The 21,296-nt window shown below is 37.1% G+C and overlaps 1 protein-coding gene across 2 annotated transcripts in view; it reads right to left on the reverse strand.

Annotated features, from left to right (window-relative positions):
* Nucleotides 1–461: 461 nt before the first annotated feature.
* Nucleotides 462–21,296, reverse strand: part of EXOC2 (exocyst complex component 2) — a 125,198-nt gene continuing 104,363 nt past the window's right edge. For both annotated transcript variants that reach the window (XM_063161504.1, XM_063161495.1), the window contains exons 24-28: nt 11,263–11,318; nt 8,139–8,261; nt 5,818–5,879; nt 3,922–3,981; nt 462–2,026 (exon numbers count right to left, since the gene is read on the reverse strand). In XM_063161504.1, the coding sequence (XP_063017574.1) occupies nt 1,933–2,026; nt 3,922–3,981; nt 5,818–5,879; nt 8,139–8,261; nt 11,263–11,318 (395 nt within the window). In that variant the 3' untranslated portion in view covers nt 462–1,932. The remainder of the gene's footprint in view (nt 2,027–3,921; nt 3,982–5,817; nt 5,880–8,138; nt 8,262–11,262; nt 11,319–21,296) is intronic.

Raw genomic sequence — 21,296 nt, forward strand, 5'->3', positions numbered from 1 at the left:
CCCTTCCATGCAAAGGAATTCCAATACCTCTGTTGCAGCACGATGCTCACTGACTTCCTTAATCCACAAAATGGATTTATTCAAAAGCAGTGCTCTGACTTGACTGTGAACATTCAGTCATATCAGATGGGATTCAAGGAATGTTTTGATCGATTCCACATTATTCTTCTTGCCGTCAATGAGATGTTCTAAAGTGTAAGTTACTTCAGAGAAGCACCTACACAAATGTCTGACTTCAGGTTTTAAAGACAAGCAACAAGCTGCTGCAGTAAAAGATGAGTAAGAGAATGATCTTACAATAAAGAGATGTCTGAATATGTATTAAGACAGTACAGATAACAGAATAGGTTTTCAATACTTAGAACATGTCCGATATGAATACAGAAATTGTAGACTGGCAAAATTCAAAGTACTATTCAAAGAAATAATATTTCTTGGAAAGTGAGGAATTCAAGAAGAGCTTTTGACCATCTCTCTTAATATTTTATTATTCTGAAGTGAAATATTTTACAGAACTGGATGACTATTTCAGTTAACAACAGCAGTTGAGACTATGACCACCGCAGAATGGACAACACTTAACAAAACAACATTGCTCCAGGTTCTTAATGATAATAACATATTTGAAGCCTGACACTTCCATTTAACATGCTTCTACTACTTACACAGAACTTTTTAACAAGTAACTATGTGTGCATCAAATTTTCTCCAAAATTACATTTTATAGGAATTGTACATTGCATTTTTAAAGTACGTAATTGAACTGGCAGAATAAATGAGCTGACATTAAGAAATTGTTTGAAAAGCATGCAATATTCCTGAAATTATTTACCCAAAATGACTGTAATTACAGAAAGAATATATTATTACTGCATTATTTAATTCCAAGCCATAATATCAATTATAAAATTAAACCCATTTGTTACCCCCCAAAACAACGGCAGCAAAACTGTTCTTCTCTCCTGAATCCCTATTTCCCCTCATATAAATCCAATAACTAGTGGAGAAAAGAGGAAAAGAAGATTGACTAACAAGAGGAAGACAGTGGTAATAAGCCTGTAAGAGCAAGGAAAGACAAGAAGAGTAAGAAGGAAGAAGCAAAATGAATGATGTATTGTGCTCTTCCTTACTATGTGAGAAGCTATCAACTATTTCACTCCTTAACACCAAAGAGTATTTTACCTGGACATTTTTTCTACTGATCTTATAAACTCTGAGTGCTTTTCTGTTAATTGCCAGTGAAAGTAGATTTCAGATGTGAAGGTCACTATCAATACTCAAATAGAAGGGAGAAACCTGAAAGGTGGCAACATGTTTAATTAAAAATAGGTAAGAGAATAAAAGCCCCCAAGAAATCAGACTTACAAACACCAAAACTATAGATGAGAATAGAAAAAAAAATTACCATTTTCAAATGCAAAAGAAGCAGTGTACTTAATATGGTATCTGGACATTAATTAGTCAGCTCTACGGGGCAACGCTTATTACATACTTTTCAATAGTTTATAGAATTTGTGTCTTCCAGTCACTTCAGTATCACTCTACACCTAGAAAATAAGATTGATACACTGAACAATATGACTAATACTCAAATTTGACATTTGCTAAAAATACATTTCAATGTATTTTTAACAAGTGAAACTGAGACTACAGAACAGTAATGAATATTTCTTCATGAACAAGTGTATGTAAACAAAATTGACTTAATTCCCTCCACAGAGTGAAATACAGTAGACAGAAAACCATTTTATCAAAGTATGCAGGAACACAAGTCTCACTCAGCAGGACACCCCATAACATTACTAAGGAAGTTGTATCTCAATTTATTTTCCAGTGGAATTCTTTTTAGCTTTTTTAGGGTGTTCAAAGGAATTGAAGTAGTCCAGAAAAATGTACAATGTTTATGCACGTTTGTCTGCATTGTGTTGTTGTCTATGTTTTCATCATGGCTGATGAAGAAGCTTGGAAACAGGTCAGCTGCAAGTGCATGCTGCTTTTGAATTTGTTTAGCAGCTCTTCCAATAACCTGCAAAGGGAAAACAGTTACAACTTTAGAAAATTCTGGAAAGGGAACAATTACTACAAGTTTTGATTATTCTGTCTGTGACTTCAGGTATGCTGTCTGCTTTTCTTGTGTAGCTGAATTGCAAATTTGGGTTGTCGGCCTTGTCTTTGGAAGGTATTTGTAGATTTCTCTTAAGTATTATGATTGAAAGATCAGAGATATTATGACTGTTCCAGGAGAAACATTAATTCACCACAGTCACATTGTTTTGTCCCTAACAGATAAACTGTGTATGAGTTCATTTGGGGGCATAACAATAGTTAATTTACATCTACCAAGCTGTCAAGAAAGTACCTCGTGCAGGGGATAGTATTTAATCCACAAACCACAGATGTGGGAGCAATGGTGCTGATGGGCCTGTTGCAGAAAATATTGATTGCAACACTGGAGATGCTTTAAGTTGTTTTACAGTCTTGGCTGGGTCTTTTATTTGCTCCTTAATCTGGGGAATAATGTGATCTCTGAATTTTCTGCCCTATTTCAAAAGCAAGCCATATAGGGCAGACATGTATCACCTGAACTTTTTGGCATGCTGCATGACTGAATGGCCCAGTAACAGAAAAAAAAAATTACACTGTGTGTTAAAAGAAACCAAACTAGTCCAAGAACAACAACTTAAACCAGAAAATCAGTATCTGCTTCTTCAGCAGGTCCTCTGGAAAAGGATCATGTCCATGTAATAATTTAGCATCATAGTAGTGATTGTGAATGAACACACACGAACAGCTCTCAGTCAGAGCACGAATGTGCTATTTTACACAAATACATGTAGATTACAATCAGTTGCCTGGAAAAATGGCAATTGCCATGTAGTGACCTGGGAAACAGAACAAGTTCTGCACTGTCTGGGGCTCAAAACACTGAGGCAGATGTAATAATGATGCAGTTCTTGATTCTCATTTGTCTCATGAAGCTCAGATGCTTGTGACTAAGTGAAAAAAGAATTTCTACAGGTGTTTTGGAAAATTTGAGTTAAAAGATCTCTCCTTACTCAAAACTGATTTTTAACTTTAATAAAGCATAAGATCTAAGTAAGATGAGGAAGTATCTCGAGACTTGTTGTGACTAGAGAAGAGCAGGTTTGACTACATAGACAGAGGACATCTGGAAGAAGGCACAGACCACAGACCATGAGCTGCACAGTCTCTTTATGTGTCTACAAAATATTCTAAATTCTGACTGCTAAGTGCAAACTGATTTGATGCAGGAAAGTACAATGAAACCAATCTCTAGTTCAAGCCATCTGTACTTACACTACTCTACTCATTACAAATCTGTCCTAGTTGTATTCTTCATTATACTGTGGTTGTCAAATAGACTATCAAGTATCTGGCTGTTTGTCAAAGGTCATGGTGGTGGAAAAGGAAGAACCCAAAATTCCTCCTCCTGATGTCACAGACCCTCCTTATTTGTTTTTTAAAGGAAACATGCCAGTTTTATGAGTTCCCCATCCATCAGCTTGACAAAGCCTGAACTTTGTTCTTGGCCATCTTTTTAATTGCTACTTAATTCAGTAAAACAATACAATGGAACTCACAGAAACCTTAAGGATTAACAAGGAAGGCTAAAGAAGACAGATACTACAAGACAAATACAAAGCGACACTGAACTGAGAAGATAGGATGGGCAAGCAGGGTATGTCACAAAGCCATTGGCTCCTCTGGGTAATTTAATAGGCCATGAACAAGGCAAGGACTGAGCTTTTTCCTGACTCTGTCTAAAAAGGCTTCTGCTCTGTAATTCAGAAGGGCCAAATATGGTGAAAGTTAACCCCTTTATATCAGAGTTTTCTTACAAGAGTAAAAAGCAATGGCTCCAAAGACCATAAAGGAAACAAGAGGGTGCAATGTACTCACTTTCTGTCAGTTCCACTTGAGAGCTGAGGCAAGGCTTCCAAAGCTTGCTTAAAGCTTGATCTGCAAGGAAAACAAAAATACTCATATTCTGCTAGTACAATACTCAGCATTTACAGTTTCTCTCTATAAATCCTATTGAAAGATGCTATATTTTATCCATCCTTTATTTCAATAAATTGACAAAATATTTACCTGAGACCTGACATCCATATGCAAATTGAACATAAGTCATGGGGTCAAGCATATGTCTTGATATTCCTAATGTGATGTACATCATACATCCACAGGAAATGTTAAATCAGCAGCTCACTGAAGACTGTCACATCCTGGACTGTTCAAAAATTAACAGGTAGAGGCTAGCCTGCCTTCTGCCCAAAATTAAGTGACCATCAATCAGTGTATGAAGAACAGATAAAACATTGATTTTGTCTCTCTGTGCTTAGTAGACAGACCGCTGCAGTCTACCTTACACAAGGGTGCCTACAGAGAGTGTTCCAGTGGGTTTGCACTGGTAACATAGTCGCAGAATATTTTAGGTTGGAAGGGACTTTAGGTCCAACCCTGACCTCAAAGCAGGGCCGATTTCAAGGTTAGAGGAGGTTTCTTTGGGCCATTATCCAGTCAAGTGTTGAGTAACTCCAAAGATGGGGTTCCCACCCCACTCTGGGCAACAGGAGTGGAACAGAAATGAGGGAACAATGCAGGACCTGCACAGATAGGTAGAATCTTGTCAGCAAAAGATTAATATGGTGACTTATGGCAACTAGTTACAAGTCCAGCAATAAAAAACACCTCCATGAAGCTCTGGCTTTCCGGGTTCACTGTACTTTGCCCTATTACAGACAATATAATTTCAATTTTATCCACTTTGAGCCAATGCCCAGTAGTTTTCTTTTAGTAGTTTTTCTTTTAGAGGCCTTTGTCACTATCAGAATAGGGAAGTGAGTACTCTGAACTGGAATGCAGTGACACCAGGGGACACTATGTGTGACTCTATGAAGGCACATTAAGACTGAAATGTCTCCTACAAAACTGTTGATTTTTAAGATGATCAAATTACCATCTGCAGGGACATATAATGCCAATCTTAAAAGAAGTGAAGGTAATTAAAATAATGAATGAATCTGCCCATATCCAATCCCCACCATAATCACCTAGAAATTTCAATCAATAAGCTTTACTCAAAACTGCTGAGAGCTATCATAGCCTGTTTTTACATGCCTTGGCTGATCAACCATTGATGGTGCTAATGCTTTTCCTTCTCCCTCTATATTAATGTGAGTGTCCCCCACACTACTTATCTTTGGTCTTGCCTCAGTGAGAAATGATAAATTGCTGAAAGCCTTTTGAAGGCATTGACTCTAGGAGACAGTGTCAAGTGAATTCCCTTTCCCCAGTTAGTGTGTGGAGAAGGAGCAGGGTATTGTATAAGCCTATGGAGAGCCCTAATTCTCTATATCCCTATAAGGGGATCCTGCCAGTAGCTGGATCTGTAGACCCTCTGATCAATCTGGCAGGTTATTTATGTTTTATGAGATTGCTGTGAAAAAATGGGTATAACTCATCAAGATCTGCTTGTGTCTGGCTTTAGCATAATTATCCTCACCAGCTGTACAGCTGTTAAGAAGTTTTATAATTTGTTTTTGGTGGCAAATATTGGTTTGTGTCTAAAAGTCCAAGTAAAAAAACAACAAAAAAAAACCAACAAAAAAAACCCCCCTATTTTCTTTCAACTGATAAAATCTTGCCAGGTTTCTGGTTTTTGTGTATTTACATAGTAGATCACATATTCTATTTGAAGCAAAATTCCCTCATTCTAAATTTACAGTATGTGTTTTTGCATGTTTACCAAGGATTCCATTACACTGCAAAAAGTGACATTACAGCACATCTTACTTGCTTTCAGGTGTTAGGTATATGGCCACGGTATCCCTCAATGCACAGATTTCAAGTTTTGCCTAAAGACAGAAATACAAATATTGAAAATATTGAAACAATGACACAATGCCCTTTCACCAAGTGGATGCAAGTATCCCAAAGCTTCACCTTCTTGAGAGGCAAATACTATTGCACGCTGCCGTTGTAAGCAGCCTTGGCTTTTAACAGTTTATTTCCTGTATTCTTTGTTGCCATGCTACTCCGTCAGGAGACTGCTCAAAGGAACAATTTCATACTTTTGATTCAACTCAAACTGTTTACATGGTCACTGTGTAGTAGTTAAAAAACACTGGTTTGTCTCTCAGTAACAGTAACAAATCTTCAGTTCTGTTTCACCTTTTCTGTACTGTGATAGAAAGACAGATGCAACTTTTTTCTTCTTTTTAAAAAAATTAAATACAGGGAGCTTAACTTCTCACAGCACTGCTTAGCCAGGGAGAAAGGAAACACAAAAGTACAAAAATCTGCCAATATACATTTTGTGCTTGGTTCTTCCAGTGAATTAATTTTTTTTCCATCAGATGAGGAAGCAGGATGATTGTATTTTGTTTCTTTTGTGTCATCTGGCGGGCACAAGAGCTTGGGGATTTTATTCCTGCACTGTACTGTGTGCCCAGGTATTAATTTTCACTTAGGCAAACTGTGGAGGAGACTGAACTCACAGATTAAACAAACTTCATAGATCATCCATTGGTCTTTGAAAAACCGCACGATCATCACAACTTTTATATGAAGTAGAAACATTCTGGTAGATCATTAAATAATTTCATTTAAAAATACAAAGCGAACTTCATAAAAAATAACATTTTGGTATTTTAGGCATAAATATGAAATTTAATCCAGTTAGACATTACAGTACCCTATCTACATGTACACACAACATTCATCTTCCAAAACAGAACATTTAACAATGCAACACATACAACTAATTCCACATCTAATGAAAGCCTTTGGCTTTTAGGTATCTCCCTCATCCCTCCTCCAGGCAGGAAGACCAGTAAAATGCATGCTTTTTTAGAGCTAGAACTTTCTGGCACAAAATATAACATAGCCACCTCAAATTTTATACTCATCAGAAATGCTTTTCTCAACACACAGTATTTTACCTTTTTTTATATAGTGCTCCAAGCTCAGGAGTTGTGGATTTTTTGAAGTCCTACGCCTAAGATTCTGGAGTCTTTTCTACGTTTTAGGAGGTACCAGTACCCCCTTCTCAAGTACCACAGCCTAAGTGAACCTGGTGGAAGGGCAAGTCCTGCAAAACTGTGGGTCATGGGATGTAGGAATACAGAGTGAGGCTTGAATGAGAATTTTTTGTTCAGTCTAGCAAGGCTTGGATGACTCTCACACTGCTGCTGTCTGTTAGACAGGATTTTCCCTGTTCAGAGGAACAGAAAATGACCATGAGGGACAAACTTACAGTAAGGAGAGAAAAGCCTTTCAATTACAGGCTTAGGCAGCAAGTCCCTACAGTTGTTTAATCAGACAAAAAGGATATAGGCACAGCTTTGTTGTTATTCATGGATTTGGTTTAAATACGGAGTCAATCACTTGGCTGTGATCTTCCTATACTAATTCTCTGTCCAATGCCATTACTAGCAGCAATTGGAAAACAAGGCTTACCACTGGATATTATTTTCCCATCATAATGCAAGAATGCTGTCATGTACAATGAAAATAGGGAGTTTGCTCTTTTTCTGTTACAGCCATAACAATCTGACTCAAAGGGATTTTTTATAAAAAAGTGTTTTTCTTAGAGTCCTTTAAAGCTTACCCAATAGTAACACCAATCCAGCTGTAAATAAAGACAGCAAAGCTATTCTGCCCATGTTACAACAACATGGTATTTTAGAGAGAGTAAAGCAATCAAGTGACTAGTCCTGCAAAGTCTTACAAGATCCTACTGCATTCTGTTTTAGGGATTTTTAAATCTTAAAATATCTTTACATTGTTTTTTGCTTTTAAAGTGATTTTTTATGTCAGGCCAAAGAGAATATTTGACAACACTTCAAAGAGATACCATTATGATGCTTTTTATTTCATAGAATATAGGTAGTCTTTTAATGCTGTCTAACACAAAGATAACCCTAAAATATAATAAACCCAAGAACCAGTATCCCAAAGGGTATTCATTCATAAATCTGAAATAGGTTGTAAACGAACCCTTTTTATCTCATTGCTTTCACTGCTACAATAAATCAAACGCCCAGATTATACCTCTGTCTGTTATTCTCAGTTTTCTACATTCAGATGTTTGACAGTACAAAGTATTCAGGTACCTGTAAAGCTCCATTTTTGCTGAAGGATGAAACACACTGCATCAGTCGACTGAGTTCTTCAGAGACTGCTTCTACAACCCTTGACATTACTCGAGGAACTAAGTCTTTAGAAATGGTAAACACCTAAGTTTAATGAAAGAAGAACCATGAGCACAGCACCTGCATTAACAGAAGTATTTTCAAAACTAACATTTCAATAAAAAACATAAACATCTTTGACTGAAAGGTCTCATTCATTTTTATCAACATACCAAAAATTCAAAAGAGACTTGAATATGAAGGATGTGTTTTGATGCTTGCCCTGCACTTTGACCAGTCCCCTCTGTTAGCAGCAAATTTGGCTATGTGATTTGTGATAACCTTCTTGCTATACAAAAAAGCAGCTAAACTTCAAAATATGCACCTTTGGCTGATGGATGCAGGTAGTCAGGTGTCTGTAACAGGTAGCCATCTTGTAGATAGCACCTTTAATTCAGAGTTGTATGTCTGACTTACACATTCAGCCACTATTTACCCATATACTCTGCTACTCTGCTATTTCTTCTAGACTCCTTTATATTTGACCACTGTCCAATGGCTAGTGTTGTTATACTCTGTGGCAGAGAAAAACATTTGACAGCCTGTGTGAGTACGAGGGTGTCAATGGATTTTCATTCAGATTCTGCCACTCCTGCCATTTATTAGTTAACTGGCAAAAAATTTTAAACCTTACTGGTTTTCCCATGCATCAAAACAATCTTTATAACCTCTTATTTGTATAACTTGTAAAAGTTGCATATTCAGAATAGTAACTGCAACATGAAGTTATTAAATCTATGCTTGAAGCAAAGTATGAAGAGACCAATTTTCCTTAAAGGGAGTTTTACAGAAGTGAGAAATTGTTGTGGATTTAAAAAACAAGAAAGTATGATTTTTCTATAATGAATTCAGGAAAATGCAGGCCAAGAGGTTGGAATATAGGAGGAAGTGAGATTATAGGTTAGACACACCAAACTTGTGTCAAAGCTTAAAGGTGATGATAAAACTGCATTAAACTGCACAGGGCTGGGAAAGAAGATGACACATGAAGCTTGAGTGGTTTATGTAAGCTTAAGTATGTGACTGGAGTGGTACAAGAAGGAAAATGAGATGTATAAAGTTTTGAAAGATTTCCACAATTTCTGCTTTGAAAGATTCTAAAGAATTAAGTAGTGGATTGTTTTGCTGGAATACTTTTGCTTTTACACAAAGTTTAGATTCCATGTCTGGCAAAGAAAATTAGCAACTGACAGAAGATGTTAATATATATGTGTAAAAATCAACAAGAAAAAAACCAACCAAAGATTCCTACAGAGTTTTCAGTAATTTAAATAAAGAATTGTGTAGCAGGCATTCCATAAGGCTGATCATTCCAAAAGGCAGGTCTGCACCACAGGTAAAGCACAGTGACTCCATAAATGTCAGCTACCAGCTGTTACCAGTGCTGGAAAGAGGTCATCTTATTCAGCACCAAACACTGCTGATCAATTCAACACAAACATACCAGGAACACGCCCAAAGATCTTCTACTGAGAAGAGAATATTTCTGCCTGCAATGAGCACTCCTGAAGTTACTTTACAGAATCCAGGAAAAATAATTGTCAGCAAGGGTGAATCATCACAAATTTGCAGTAAGAAGCCCTTATTTTGATTTCAGCTAAATTTGAATTCAAAGGTAGAGAAACAATTTTCTTTCCATTTCAGTCAATCCTTGCTGTTCATCTGATAGTTAATTTTTGCTGTTACAAAATACAGAAACTTGCTGCCTAGCTAACTAAACTTAAACCTGACCCAGCTTAACAGAATTTCACCAGTGGAAATGGGAGTTTCGTCTTGACACACATTCTCATGTTTCTGTATATTTCACATCTAGAAATTTAAGAGGCAATGCTATTTAGGCCAGACTCAGTATCGGTCTCAATGAAGAGAGCACAGCAATGCACCCTTAGCTGCAGCATTTTAACAAGTATGCATGTTTACAAGCCTAGCTCAATAAGTCACAAATTACTTTGAATTTTTTAAAGCAAACCCTCTAATTTCCATTTTAATTAATTTTCACTACACTGAAAAACATTATTAAAATTGTTATCATGTTGGTATATGTTTTTAGTGTTTCTTATTTCCTCATTTGGAAGCATTTGGTAAAATCACAATGCTTCTGTGTAAATGCTTCTGCTATAATTTAACACTGAAATAGTATAAAAAATACTGCAAGTCAAATTTGAAGTTCCTGAAAATATTTTAATTTATACGAATCCTTGTAATTTAAGAAGGAATAAGATAAGTAAAAGCCTCAAGTGAATCTCATTATATTTTAATTACAGGGAAAAGGTCGAACAGCCATACTTGTGGTATTTTGGAAGGTAAGAGAAATATTACTACCAATGCTTCTACCAGGAGCAACTGTAATGTGTTAACACTCTTGATGATTAGAAGAGTGATTATGTAAAACACAGGTTCTAACTTAAAGAACCATAGGAAATTCCTCCATACAATCCCAAAAGGCTAAATAATTGCAGCCCCTCTGAGTTTATTATGTTATAAGCAATGCTTTAACATGCACTTCCTAGCCTAGGTAGCCATTACCTACTTAGGTATTTCAAACAGTATTTGTGCTTACAAAGACTATAAAACTTTCTGTGTTTAGCTTTCCTATTTCCTATTGTATGTAGAAGACTGACATATCTTGGCTTTTCACTCTGAGTGGCATGTGTTGAACATTTCCTTCAAGGTGAAACAAAGGTAATTTACAGATGTTTTGGAAGAAAAAAAAAGGTAATCAGAGAAAGAAAGCATCATAACTAGCTATATATCTATATATTATCTGAATGGAAAGAGAGAATTTAACTTTAGCATTTGGCTTTCCTCTTTATCAGATAATAGAGACAAAAAGGTGTAATGGAGTGTTAGAGAGGATAAACAGGAACCACTCATCTCCTTCTGCCCATAAAAAAAAGTTATCAGTTGCATAACAGGTTGGCTAAAGCTAATCTAAACTACATCTATAATGAAGGCACTTCAATAAAAAAAAATCTGGGATTTACCAGCAAAAGTACACTGAAATCATATGAATTTAAGCATGAAATGATCTGAAGTTTCTCCTCACCTCTGCATGCACAGCAATGATATTCACTAATGCTTCTTTCAAGTAATTTCTGACACCTGAAACAAGAGAAACAAAATAATTACTGTCATTCTGTTGTCTCAACACCACCATAATATTCTGCTGTTCAATACTGTACTTTTTATTTTCATTTTTTACTACTACTTTTGCAATCAGAGGCAGAAAGAGAAAGTTACATAGCCACACCACCAGACTATTTCGTTTTTCAAATCAAATGGAGAAAGGCACATTTCCTTACAGCAGAAGGTTAAAAAAAGCCAGTAGGTTCCTGTTTTAGTATTCTTCTCTAGCAAGATAATTTCACCAACTTTGCAATTTAATAAAAAAATAGCATTATTAAAAAATACATTCTGGATGCTTTGCTAGAATACACACTCCATGGCACAGAACATGCACCACAGTTTGGTAAGTTCTAAAGAACAAAGTCAAGAGATTTTGTTTGTATAACAGTCTTCAAGCTCTTACTACTTTATCAGCTTCTCTATCTGTGAATTATTACAGATAGGAATAGCAAGGTCTCTTGTTTATCTGAAAGCGGTTCAGAATATATTACTCATGGCAGTTTATAGGAGATGTCATGCCTTAGTAGAAATTTCCTTTTGGGGAAGGTGGAGAAGTTAAATAAGCATTTTCTTGCCAAGCTTATGAAACACTTGTCAATTTACACTAAGAAGTGAATTCTAAACAGAACATCCAGCAGCATGTGCTTTAGTTGGGACAGGCTCTTAGTACTCTCTGCTGCTGTAATTCTGTAACTTTCCCAGCCTGTACTCCAGCCATCTAAGATTTTTAAATAGGCAAAAATCTAAAATTGCCTCACTTGTTTTTATGGCCTATTCACTCTAGGCAAAGGAAAATTAGAAAGCATTCAGCTCATTAAAGTATGTACAAATGCTGTAAGTACAAACAAAGTAACGAGAGAGGGTTAGTGATCCACATGACCTCAGCTTCTGATTTTGATTAGTCTACCACGAGTCAGAGAAAGTGCAATGACCCCATCCCTCCCTTCAATATAGTCAATTGACAGTAAAATACAAGAATCATGGACAAAGACTAGTGAGACCACACAGCTCAGAGATCACAGTGTGATTAAGGCTAATGCTGTAAAAATTACAAGATGAACCTTTAATCAGTTCATCTTACTTGCTCCACCTTTCCTCAGATAACACTGATGCAGAAACTTAGTCTTGCTAGAAAAAGCAGCTTTAGAAGGGGTTACCAGAGCTCATCAAAAGGAGCTATTCTGTGAGAAGAGTAGTATCTCACTATTGCCACCTCAGTCATGCTCATGTCTTTAACCATTCATCCCAGAACTTGCCTCAAGATCTAAGAAGGTGACACTTTTTCTGTCTTCCCTAATTAGACAGTTAGGGATAAAAATTTTATAAAAGCAGGACACAAGGATGACCTGTCCTTGGCAGCACAGGACTGTCCTGCATGAGGAACAAGCATCTAGGATGTGCAATGGGATGCAGCCTGGATGTCAGAAAAATACAAGCCTTTCTCCACACATTCCAAGACATCTCTAGTGCCTTTTCTAGTTACCTTTATTCTTCCCCTTGAAAATCTCAGCAGTTTTTTTTTCCGTTTAAATTAACCCAAAGACAAGTCAAACAGTATTGTATACCAGCTTGCAAACCTAAAATTTCTTTCATCTCAGTGAGGAAGTGAGGGAGGAATAAAGCAACACCAGAAATTTTATGGAACTGACTTTTTTCTCTTGCCCTGTAACCTTGCAAAACAAAGCAAGAATGTTACACACCAATACTTGAACCACACCAAAAGATCACAGGTATATGTGGAAGTGCAACACCCCCTTCCTTTCTCCTCTTGTACTGTTTTCCTTCTTTTACTTCACTTCACTTTACTGCCCTTGTTTAAATCCTCTGCATACTTCATATCACAGAGGTCAAAATTTCTATCACACCCCAGAAACACATACAACTTGACCAGACACTGAACAGTGGTGTGCATATCACATTAGGGTGAATTTGGGAGCTGGTTTGCAGTTAACCTCTGGGTGCAAAGCGTTGCTTTTGGTCTGCAAACCTATGCAGTATTCAGCTTTTGGCTGCCTCCCAGTCTCATCTTGTGACAGTAGGATCTTTCATGTGGAAACTTAGATTTTACTTTTGCACAAATGCTGCACAAGATTAAGACTTTGACAGTTTCCCTTCTCTAGGGATACCTGAGCACTGCCACGGCACGTTCCTTAGTAAATCAAAATTTCAGTTGTTACCTAAGCAGAATTTCTTTGGCCCAACAGGTGTTTCCTAATGAAGTATCTCACTCAAACCCTGCTACTGCTGGGGAGTAGTAAGGAAAGTACAGAGAGGGGGCTGCCATATCAAACAGAGAGGGCACGTGTGTCTCCTGCAGAGGTGGCCAGCACGCTGAGCTGGGAAGAAGTGTTATCAAGGAGGTGAGTGAGAAACTGGAGTGGATAGAGACTGAAATGGGTTGTGTAAGAGGGTGATGTGGTTCCAAGGAAGAATCCTCATTTCCCACCTATCTCACCTAAATCCCCGAGGTAGCGAACCTCTTCTCACACATTTGTGCAACTTGGCTCAGGGTAGGAGCTGCTAATTCTGTCTGCTGCTGCAAGCACTCAAATTAAACAGCTTTTGACTGTGCTAGTAAAAGTTGCCTATCACTATATCTGCAGAAACTTTACATAACATATTTCATGAAGAGTGAGCTACCAAGTTGCCATCACTGCTATAACTACCTATGTACTGTTAATTTCTAAAAGCATGAACTACAAATATCAGCAACATTAGCACCAGGTGTTGAACACCATTGCCTGATGGTTCTCAGCTAAGGTAAAATGGTCATTTATGTCAGAGCTCAGAATCAATTCAGTAAATGGAATGGAGATGGAAGCTATGGTAAAAATGAAGTGACACTAGTTTAGTATAGCATATTGTTAGCCTATCCCAGCTGCATGACAAAATTGTTAACTTAAACCTCAGTGAAAGAGCATAAGCAGACATATTTTATCTTCCATCCTTGTATCGTGCACAAGGACGAATGGGTGAGCTAAGTACTTAAAGGAGATAAGTGCTACTGGGATTGCAAGAAATAATTAGGTGTTCCTGATCTTCCATAGCAGGCTCAGTCCTGCAATGACTGCAAGATCAGGGAACTCAATACCAGCACAAATATTTCCTCTGTTTCTTCAACAGGTTTTACAATTTAAGAGCAAATAATTCAGCACAAACTGTGTAAAGCTATGCAGTTTAGAGACAGTCTATGTACATCAAACAGCAGTTGCCTTAATTGCAGCATTTAATAACCTGGAAGACCTTGTCTTGGTAAGCTAAACAAGCCAAAACCAGAAAGAACATGCAATTGCACTCTAAAAATTCCAGTTAGTGGAACCAGACAGGGAAAGAAGGGAGAACTGTGTAAGGTGAAGAATAACATAGGCACAAGAAAGAAAGAAGGAAGGTATAAATGAACTGGTCATCAGTGAACTTAGACTGGAAATTACAGGTCACTGTGTAAAGGTTTGCTCTAACTGAGCTATGAAAGATGTGGTTTTATGACAATCATTGATGTTGGTGGGGGTCATTTTCCTACCACAAATAGAACATAAGTAAAAAGGGCATTTCCCCCAGCCCTCCCTTTTGTCTTTTTTGTAAAGGATTTAATTTTTGGATGTGGGGACAAAGCCAAACATATTGGAATGTCAAGACCTGCAGGCATAGTTAATAACTGTACTATATTTTGAAAAGTTACAATTAAAAAATATCCCATTTCTGATTTATATCACTGTACTGTTTGTGGCAAGTTTGCTGAAGCAAAGTATTACTCTTCTGGAATATGATTCACTGGAAACACAAGCAGTGGCATCCAACTGTGAATTTGTTGTGAAATTCATTTCAAAATGAAAAAATTCTGTCTAGAATAGAATTTTTGTACAGCTTTCTCTACAACTGTTCAGCAGCCCACGCAATTACAGTTTTTGGGACACCATGCTGCCAGTCCTATTATACAGCACTGAAAGCTAATGCACCATGTAACTGTAGATTGCAACTATTAGCTAATCAAGTGAAACATAACATTCTTAAGTCTAAAATACCTCTTATTTAGCATATTGAAGGACAAATACAATGCCTTTCCACTGCTTCTGACAGAAATGTGTTACAGAAAGTCTCAACAAGCCCTTGCAATTTCTCTGAGGAAAATGTTATTATTCTGTTACAACATAAATGCATTCCACTCCCACTCTATTCTTAATACCAAAGACTGACTTGCTGGAATTCTAGCTGCCACTAACAAAGCCTCAGCATTGCTTTAAAGAAAAATGAATGGGAAGACTTAACAAATAAAAATGAAGGACAATTTCAGCCATCAACTATCACAATGGCTGACAGAAACTTTAAAATAGCATCTTCCAATTTTGGACTCGTCACTGTACTTTTTACCAGAGAAACATATAACAAAATTATCCATTAATCTCCAGTTTACACCACCTATTAATTTTATTCTCTTTTTTTTTGTTTTGTTTACAACTTAAATGTGTCAGTCTACATTTCAAAGCAATTTTAGCAACACTGTAAAGCTGTAGCATGGATGACTGGGTGAATGATGGGAAAAGCAGAAGGGAAAAAGGTTTGTGGTTCTGAGGAGTAACATAAACCAAACTTTTAACTTGCCAATACAAGAGTCATTCAGGAGATCTTCAGATGGTGTAGTGCTACCAGTTGTCCCACTTGTAGTTAGTTCTCAGAGATATGTTTCCCCCAAGTACTTATATGACATCGTTATACTACGAAACCCCCAAAGTGACTGAATAAGCATGAAAGAGCTGGGACTCCAATACCACACGTGTAATTCTAAAACATAGGCTACAAAAACTTGCATGCAAGAAAAGAGCAAAGGTTGCACACACAGTAAAACAGAACTCATCCAGCTGCTCCTTCTGTGACAGAAGCCAGCTTGGGTCTTCAAATGTTCCCAGTCCTTCTACAGTAAATTGATAGTGTCAAGGATGATATGAGCTTCAAACATTTTTTAAGCCTTCTGCAGACTCAAGTTCAAAGAATGAGCTCAAGTTCAGTGAGGACAACTGAAACACACAGGAAATATTAACCCAGGCAGATGGGGTTTGACACACTTTTAACTTTTGTGAGATTGGAATCTCATTTGAGATGGACAGCTGGGAATCCAGCCCTGCTGCTGCCTCTCACCAAACCAGCCTTTTAGCTTGCCTCTTGTGCAAAAAGGAAGAGGACAGAATAAATGCACATAACTGTTTAGAAAAAGCAGGTGATGTCAGCAGGTACCTCTGCTTATTAGCAGTAAACCAGACATGAAGATGAGAGACTATGAAGGATCAAAAGAAAAGAAAAAGCAAATTTAGTTAAAGAGAAATCACGCAGGAATACTGAAAGCTACTGTTCCTTTCTGGAGGAGCTAGAAAAGCCATCCACAGGCAATTCTACAGTTTGACAGCTGCCACTTTTTTTTTTTTTATTTTAAATAAAGCAGAGAAGACTGAACAGCTCTTAATATGTTGACTAAGCTACTAGTCCTGTTTCTCGACTGAGTTGACTAACTTATTAGAAACCTAAGCTCAGAAATGAGTGTTGGGTAGGCACAGAGCCACCAATTTAGGAACAACAGAGAGCATTCTGAGACCATTCTGTAGGAGGTCAGTACTTAACTGGGCAAGCAACCACTGCTGGTGGTAGCAATGTTTCTTAGTGCTTCTGAAAAGAGAGCTCTAAATTTGTTGGCCTTGAGGCTTGAGCATGACTTGGTAGAGATAGGAAAACTGATGCCTGGGAGTCTGAAATTTTGCATTTTAAGACACATCCAATTGCACGCAGTAGTTTTTACAATTTATTGTTCTATTTGGTGGGTTATGCCAATAACAGTCAATCAGTCTGAAACCTTTTTCCTGACTAGTTTTGAATGAAAACTTTCCGAAAAAATAACAATGTACAGAATTTGGTGATCCAAAGAGGTTACTATTTTTCATGCCTAGCTGCAGAACAACAATTGCCTGTTCCTGGACATTCCATTTGCTAGAGGAGGGCGAATGCAAAAAATTATTTAATCCGCTCCGTTCTAACGAAGGAACTGGCTTTTAAATTTTTTTGATATATATTCTTTCTAGTTACATTACATCCTACTGCCAAATTTAAGCAAAATGGTATTGGAAATGTTAATTTCTAAGCTTCAGATATATCATGCCAAACTTTACAGCAAGTCACACTCAAAGTGTTCTGAACTGTATGTCAGTTAAGCTCCCACAGCTCTTCTGTAAGTTTATAATCTGCTATGTGAAACTGTTGGGAAAAAAAAAAACTGCACACATCTCCTGCAAGTCGTTAATCAGTGCTGCGTAGTGAACATTAAAAAAGAAACTAATGAATGGTATCCAAAGCCATGTGGATGTAACTTCTTTAAACAGTCTGACTTTAACTGTTAAGTTTCCTCTAGGTTCTGGCTGCATTGCAGCTGCAACAGCAGTATTTGATACCTGCTTTAACTAAAATTATCCTGGCACAATTTCTAGTGTGGTCACATTCTTCCCCAATGCAGCTCCTGTTGCAGAAGTAGTGCTAGGGGCTAGCAGGATTCCTTTTGGGATGGCAGAGACGCTAATTTGTATTTCTGCAGCTCTTGAAAAGGCAGTCTGTGCTCTGCAACACACCAAGTGAGCTCCATCCTGCCCATGCAGTCCATGTGGGAATTCCAGCTTAGATGGATGCCTCCCGATAAACCAAGCTGCCCCACACATACCCCACAGAATTTCACTTTTCAATCTAACCTAAACAATAACTTCCACCTAAAATCAAGTAATCTCTTTCCAAACCCCAAACGTTTACACGGGCAAGGCAGAATGGGTGGGAGGGGGAAGAGGCTCTACAGAGTAAAACACTGTCTGAGGTTACAGCAGGTCAGCAGGGCAGTCAGCACTGCCTCCATGCAAAAGCTGCTGGAACAATTTTAAAAAAAGGTTAACTGTGTAGAGGTGTCTTGGTAGAAAAATTTTAATTTACAAGATCTACAGATAACTCCAGCTTCCCATACTTACGGATCACTGCCTGACACCTCCAGGGCGTGCAAAGGTCTATCAACAACCTTATCCCAAGAAATGAACAGGAAGCAGCACAGACTAAAAGTGAAAATTCAAATGAACACCAAAATATTTTTATTTTTAGGCTGCAGAATTCCAAATAAACATGACTTATAATGCACCTTACACATAAAGCATTTCAGAGACTCAGGGTACTGGACTGTGAAGTACATATAGCAAAAACCAATTTACATTATGTTGGTATTGGGAAGGTACTTATGAAGGAATATTCCTTATATGAAGGAATAAACTTATTACTTGAATTTTTAAGAGCATTTAACTTGGATTTGAAAAAAAAATAGACCAGTTTGGATTTAGAATGGAGTGCCCAGGATGACATGAAAAAGGCTGTCATCTATCTATGAGAACCAACAGCACAGCATGCCTGAGGCTGCATTAAATGCATTTGAAGAAAGGTGTTGGCCCTCAAAACTATTCAGAAATCTAATATTTATAACCAGGGAAAGTTTAATGTGACTGATAGTCTGTTTAACCTTTTATGTTCCCAGAACAACAAACTGTATTTGCCTCATTAGAAAATGCCCTAAATTATTTAATGTTTCTGGAAAATTATTTTGAAAGCTAGCAACTATTTGCAATTTCTACAGTAAATGTGATACCCCATTTAGAAAAGTAGTCTTTTAATTTCCAAGGAGCCTGCACCTTGCAAGACAGTTCCCTAACCTGTAGGAATAGACAGAAACCTAACTTGTTTGCATGCATAAACCTTCCATGAACTACAGCACTGGTATATGAGTATTTAAAGCTTTTTTACTGAAGTGCCCCCACCCACGCAGTGATATCATCTAACCTGACACCCCACAGATGCTAAAAAAAAATATATATTAAAAAAAGTAGAGGCGTGACTTGGAATTTCCCCATGGACATAACAAAGCAGCTCACCTTTATGCTTTACAGCAGCACCAAGGTTTGCCCCTTAAAGGACAGTTGATAGGAAATGAGCTTCAGCTAACAGTACTATCAGTGGCCTGTTTGCTAAATTAAAGCAGCTAGACAAGCCTGCTTGTTTCTTCCTAATTACTAAAAATACATTTGCTATCATGCTTTGTTGTTTGCCCTGGATAAAAACATTTCCAGAAAACTGCTTGCAAGATGCTAAGAGCAGAACACGTGTCTGGCAGTAGCTCTCAAAACACAGGAGATCCACCAGGTCACAACCTTTACTACCTACTAAGTGGCCTTATTTGTTTATTATATTCCCTCCTTGTTTTGACTCACTAGTATTTTTCAACTTGATTAAAAAAAAGTTAATAATTAGTAGCTGTCAAAAACCAAACAATAAGCAGTGCAAATAATGGCTTTCATTTACTTCTTGCTTCTGTTTGCCCAAAGAAATACAGATACTACCTCGTAATTCTAGAGAATTAAATGGACATTATCATATTCAGTAAATTCCTTACTTAACAGTAAGATTTATGCAGTCTGATAAATACCACTATTTTTACAATCATTTTCCACAATTTTTATAATCAGGCTCGAAGGTTTTTATAACCTTTGAACACGATTAAATCTTTTTTTAAATGTGTGCATAGTATATTAACAAACAAATACAGATAATACCATAATACCATTAAAAATAAATACCATAAAAAAGAAAAAGGTAAGTTAGAGGGAAGTAATTATTTAATACCAGTCTAGAATGAAAGACATAATTACAGCATTCACAGAATTTTATGGATCCATATGACACACCTGAGCCAAGTTAAATGTCACACAACTGCGCCATTGTCATTAAAGAAGAAAAACCCACTTAAAAACAGGGACTCCAGAATCTCGTTTCAGTTTAAACAAGAATGTGAAATTTCTCACTAGGCCACTTCCTGCTATTGCTGGAAACATTCCCTCCTTTAAACGGAGATGGATTTCAAGGTACTGTACTGAACGTTGTTTTGAAAGTACATTAAGAAGAAAATGTGAACGTGTAGGCAAACTGGAAACTCTCTGGAGAGATTACCCACTTATTTAACCACATTTCCTGTTTTTTAACCCATTTGTCCTAAGTCACTCCTTAGACTACTGACAAAAATAGATACAAGTGTGCTATAAATAGTTCATTAGCAGGTTTTTCTCAGTAAAACTGAAAATGTTTTGATAAATCTATTGTTCTTACTAGCTCCATACTAATTAAACTGTGAATCAGATTAATATTTTCTTGAAATTCGAAAAAGTCCCGAGAACTAATAGTGACCTAAAAAATAGCTATCAATAATTGAAATTTAATGAAGAAATTACTGGTAACCTACGTGACAAAGTGCTTTTACAAACAACCGTTTTGAAGCAAGGCTGATCATACAAGTCACAACCTTTCTAAATATTTTGAGATCTGAAGGCCCAAATGCTACATTCATTGAATTAGTCACCTTGCACTTATTTTCAGCCATGGTAGTGTGTTGACCTGACACTTTGAATGTCATTTGAAGGACCTGAAACAAGTAACCGCAAAACTAATTTCTAAAAATATTAAAATGTGAAATATTTTAATGAAAATATTAAGATGTCTGCTTTTCAGACTTATGTTACCTATAGTTTTTGAACTACTTTAATTCAATCAATCAAAATTATGTCATGACATTCAAAGAACCTGAAAGTTTCTGTGCTTCAGCTGCCTTGGAGTAGCAGGAGCTCTAAAGATTGCCAATACTTTGATTAATAGCTTTGTCTCTGCATTAACTTCAGTCTACAAGAAGACAATACCAAGAGAATAATGCTGGTTCTGTGCCTTCCTGCATAGCCCAAACTGAGATATCTTTAAAACTGAAGCTGCTGAGGCTCTTCTGAACTTTCTGCTACCCCATTCAAAAACCACAGAATGATCTGAGGGACTGTTGAAGAGGTCTACCCAATACTGCTGCTTTCCTTACAGATATTAAACTCCGCTTCTGGGATAGGATAGAATCCAGTT

This window comes from Melospiza melodia, chromosome 1 (genome assembly GCF_035770615.1).
Source record: "Melospiza melodia melodia isolate bMelMel2 chromosome 1, bMelMel2.pri, whole genome shotgun sequence".
Taxonomy (NCBI): domain Eukaryota; kingdom Metazoa; phylum Chordata; class Aves; order Passeriformes; family Passerellidae; genus Melospiza; species Melospiza melodia.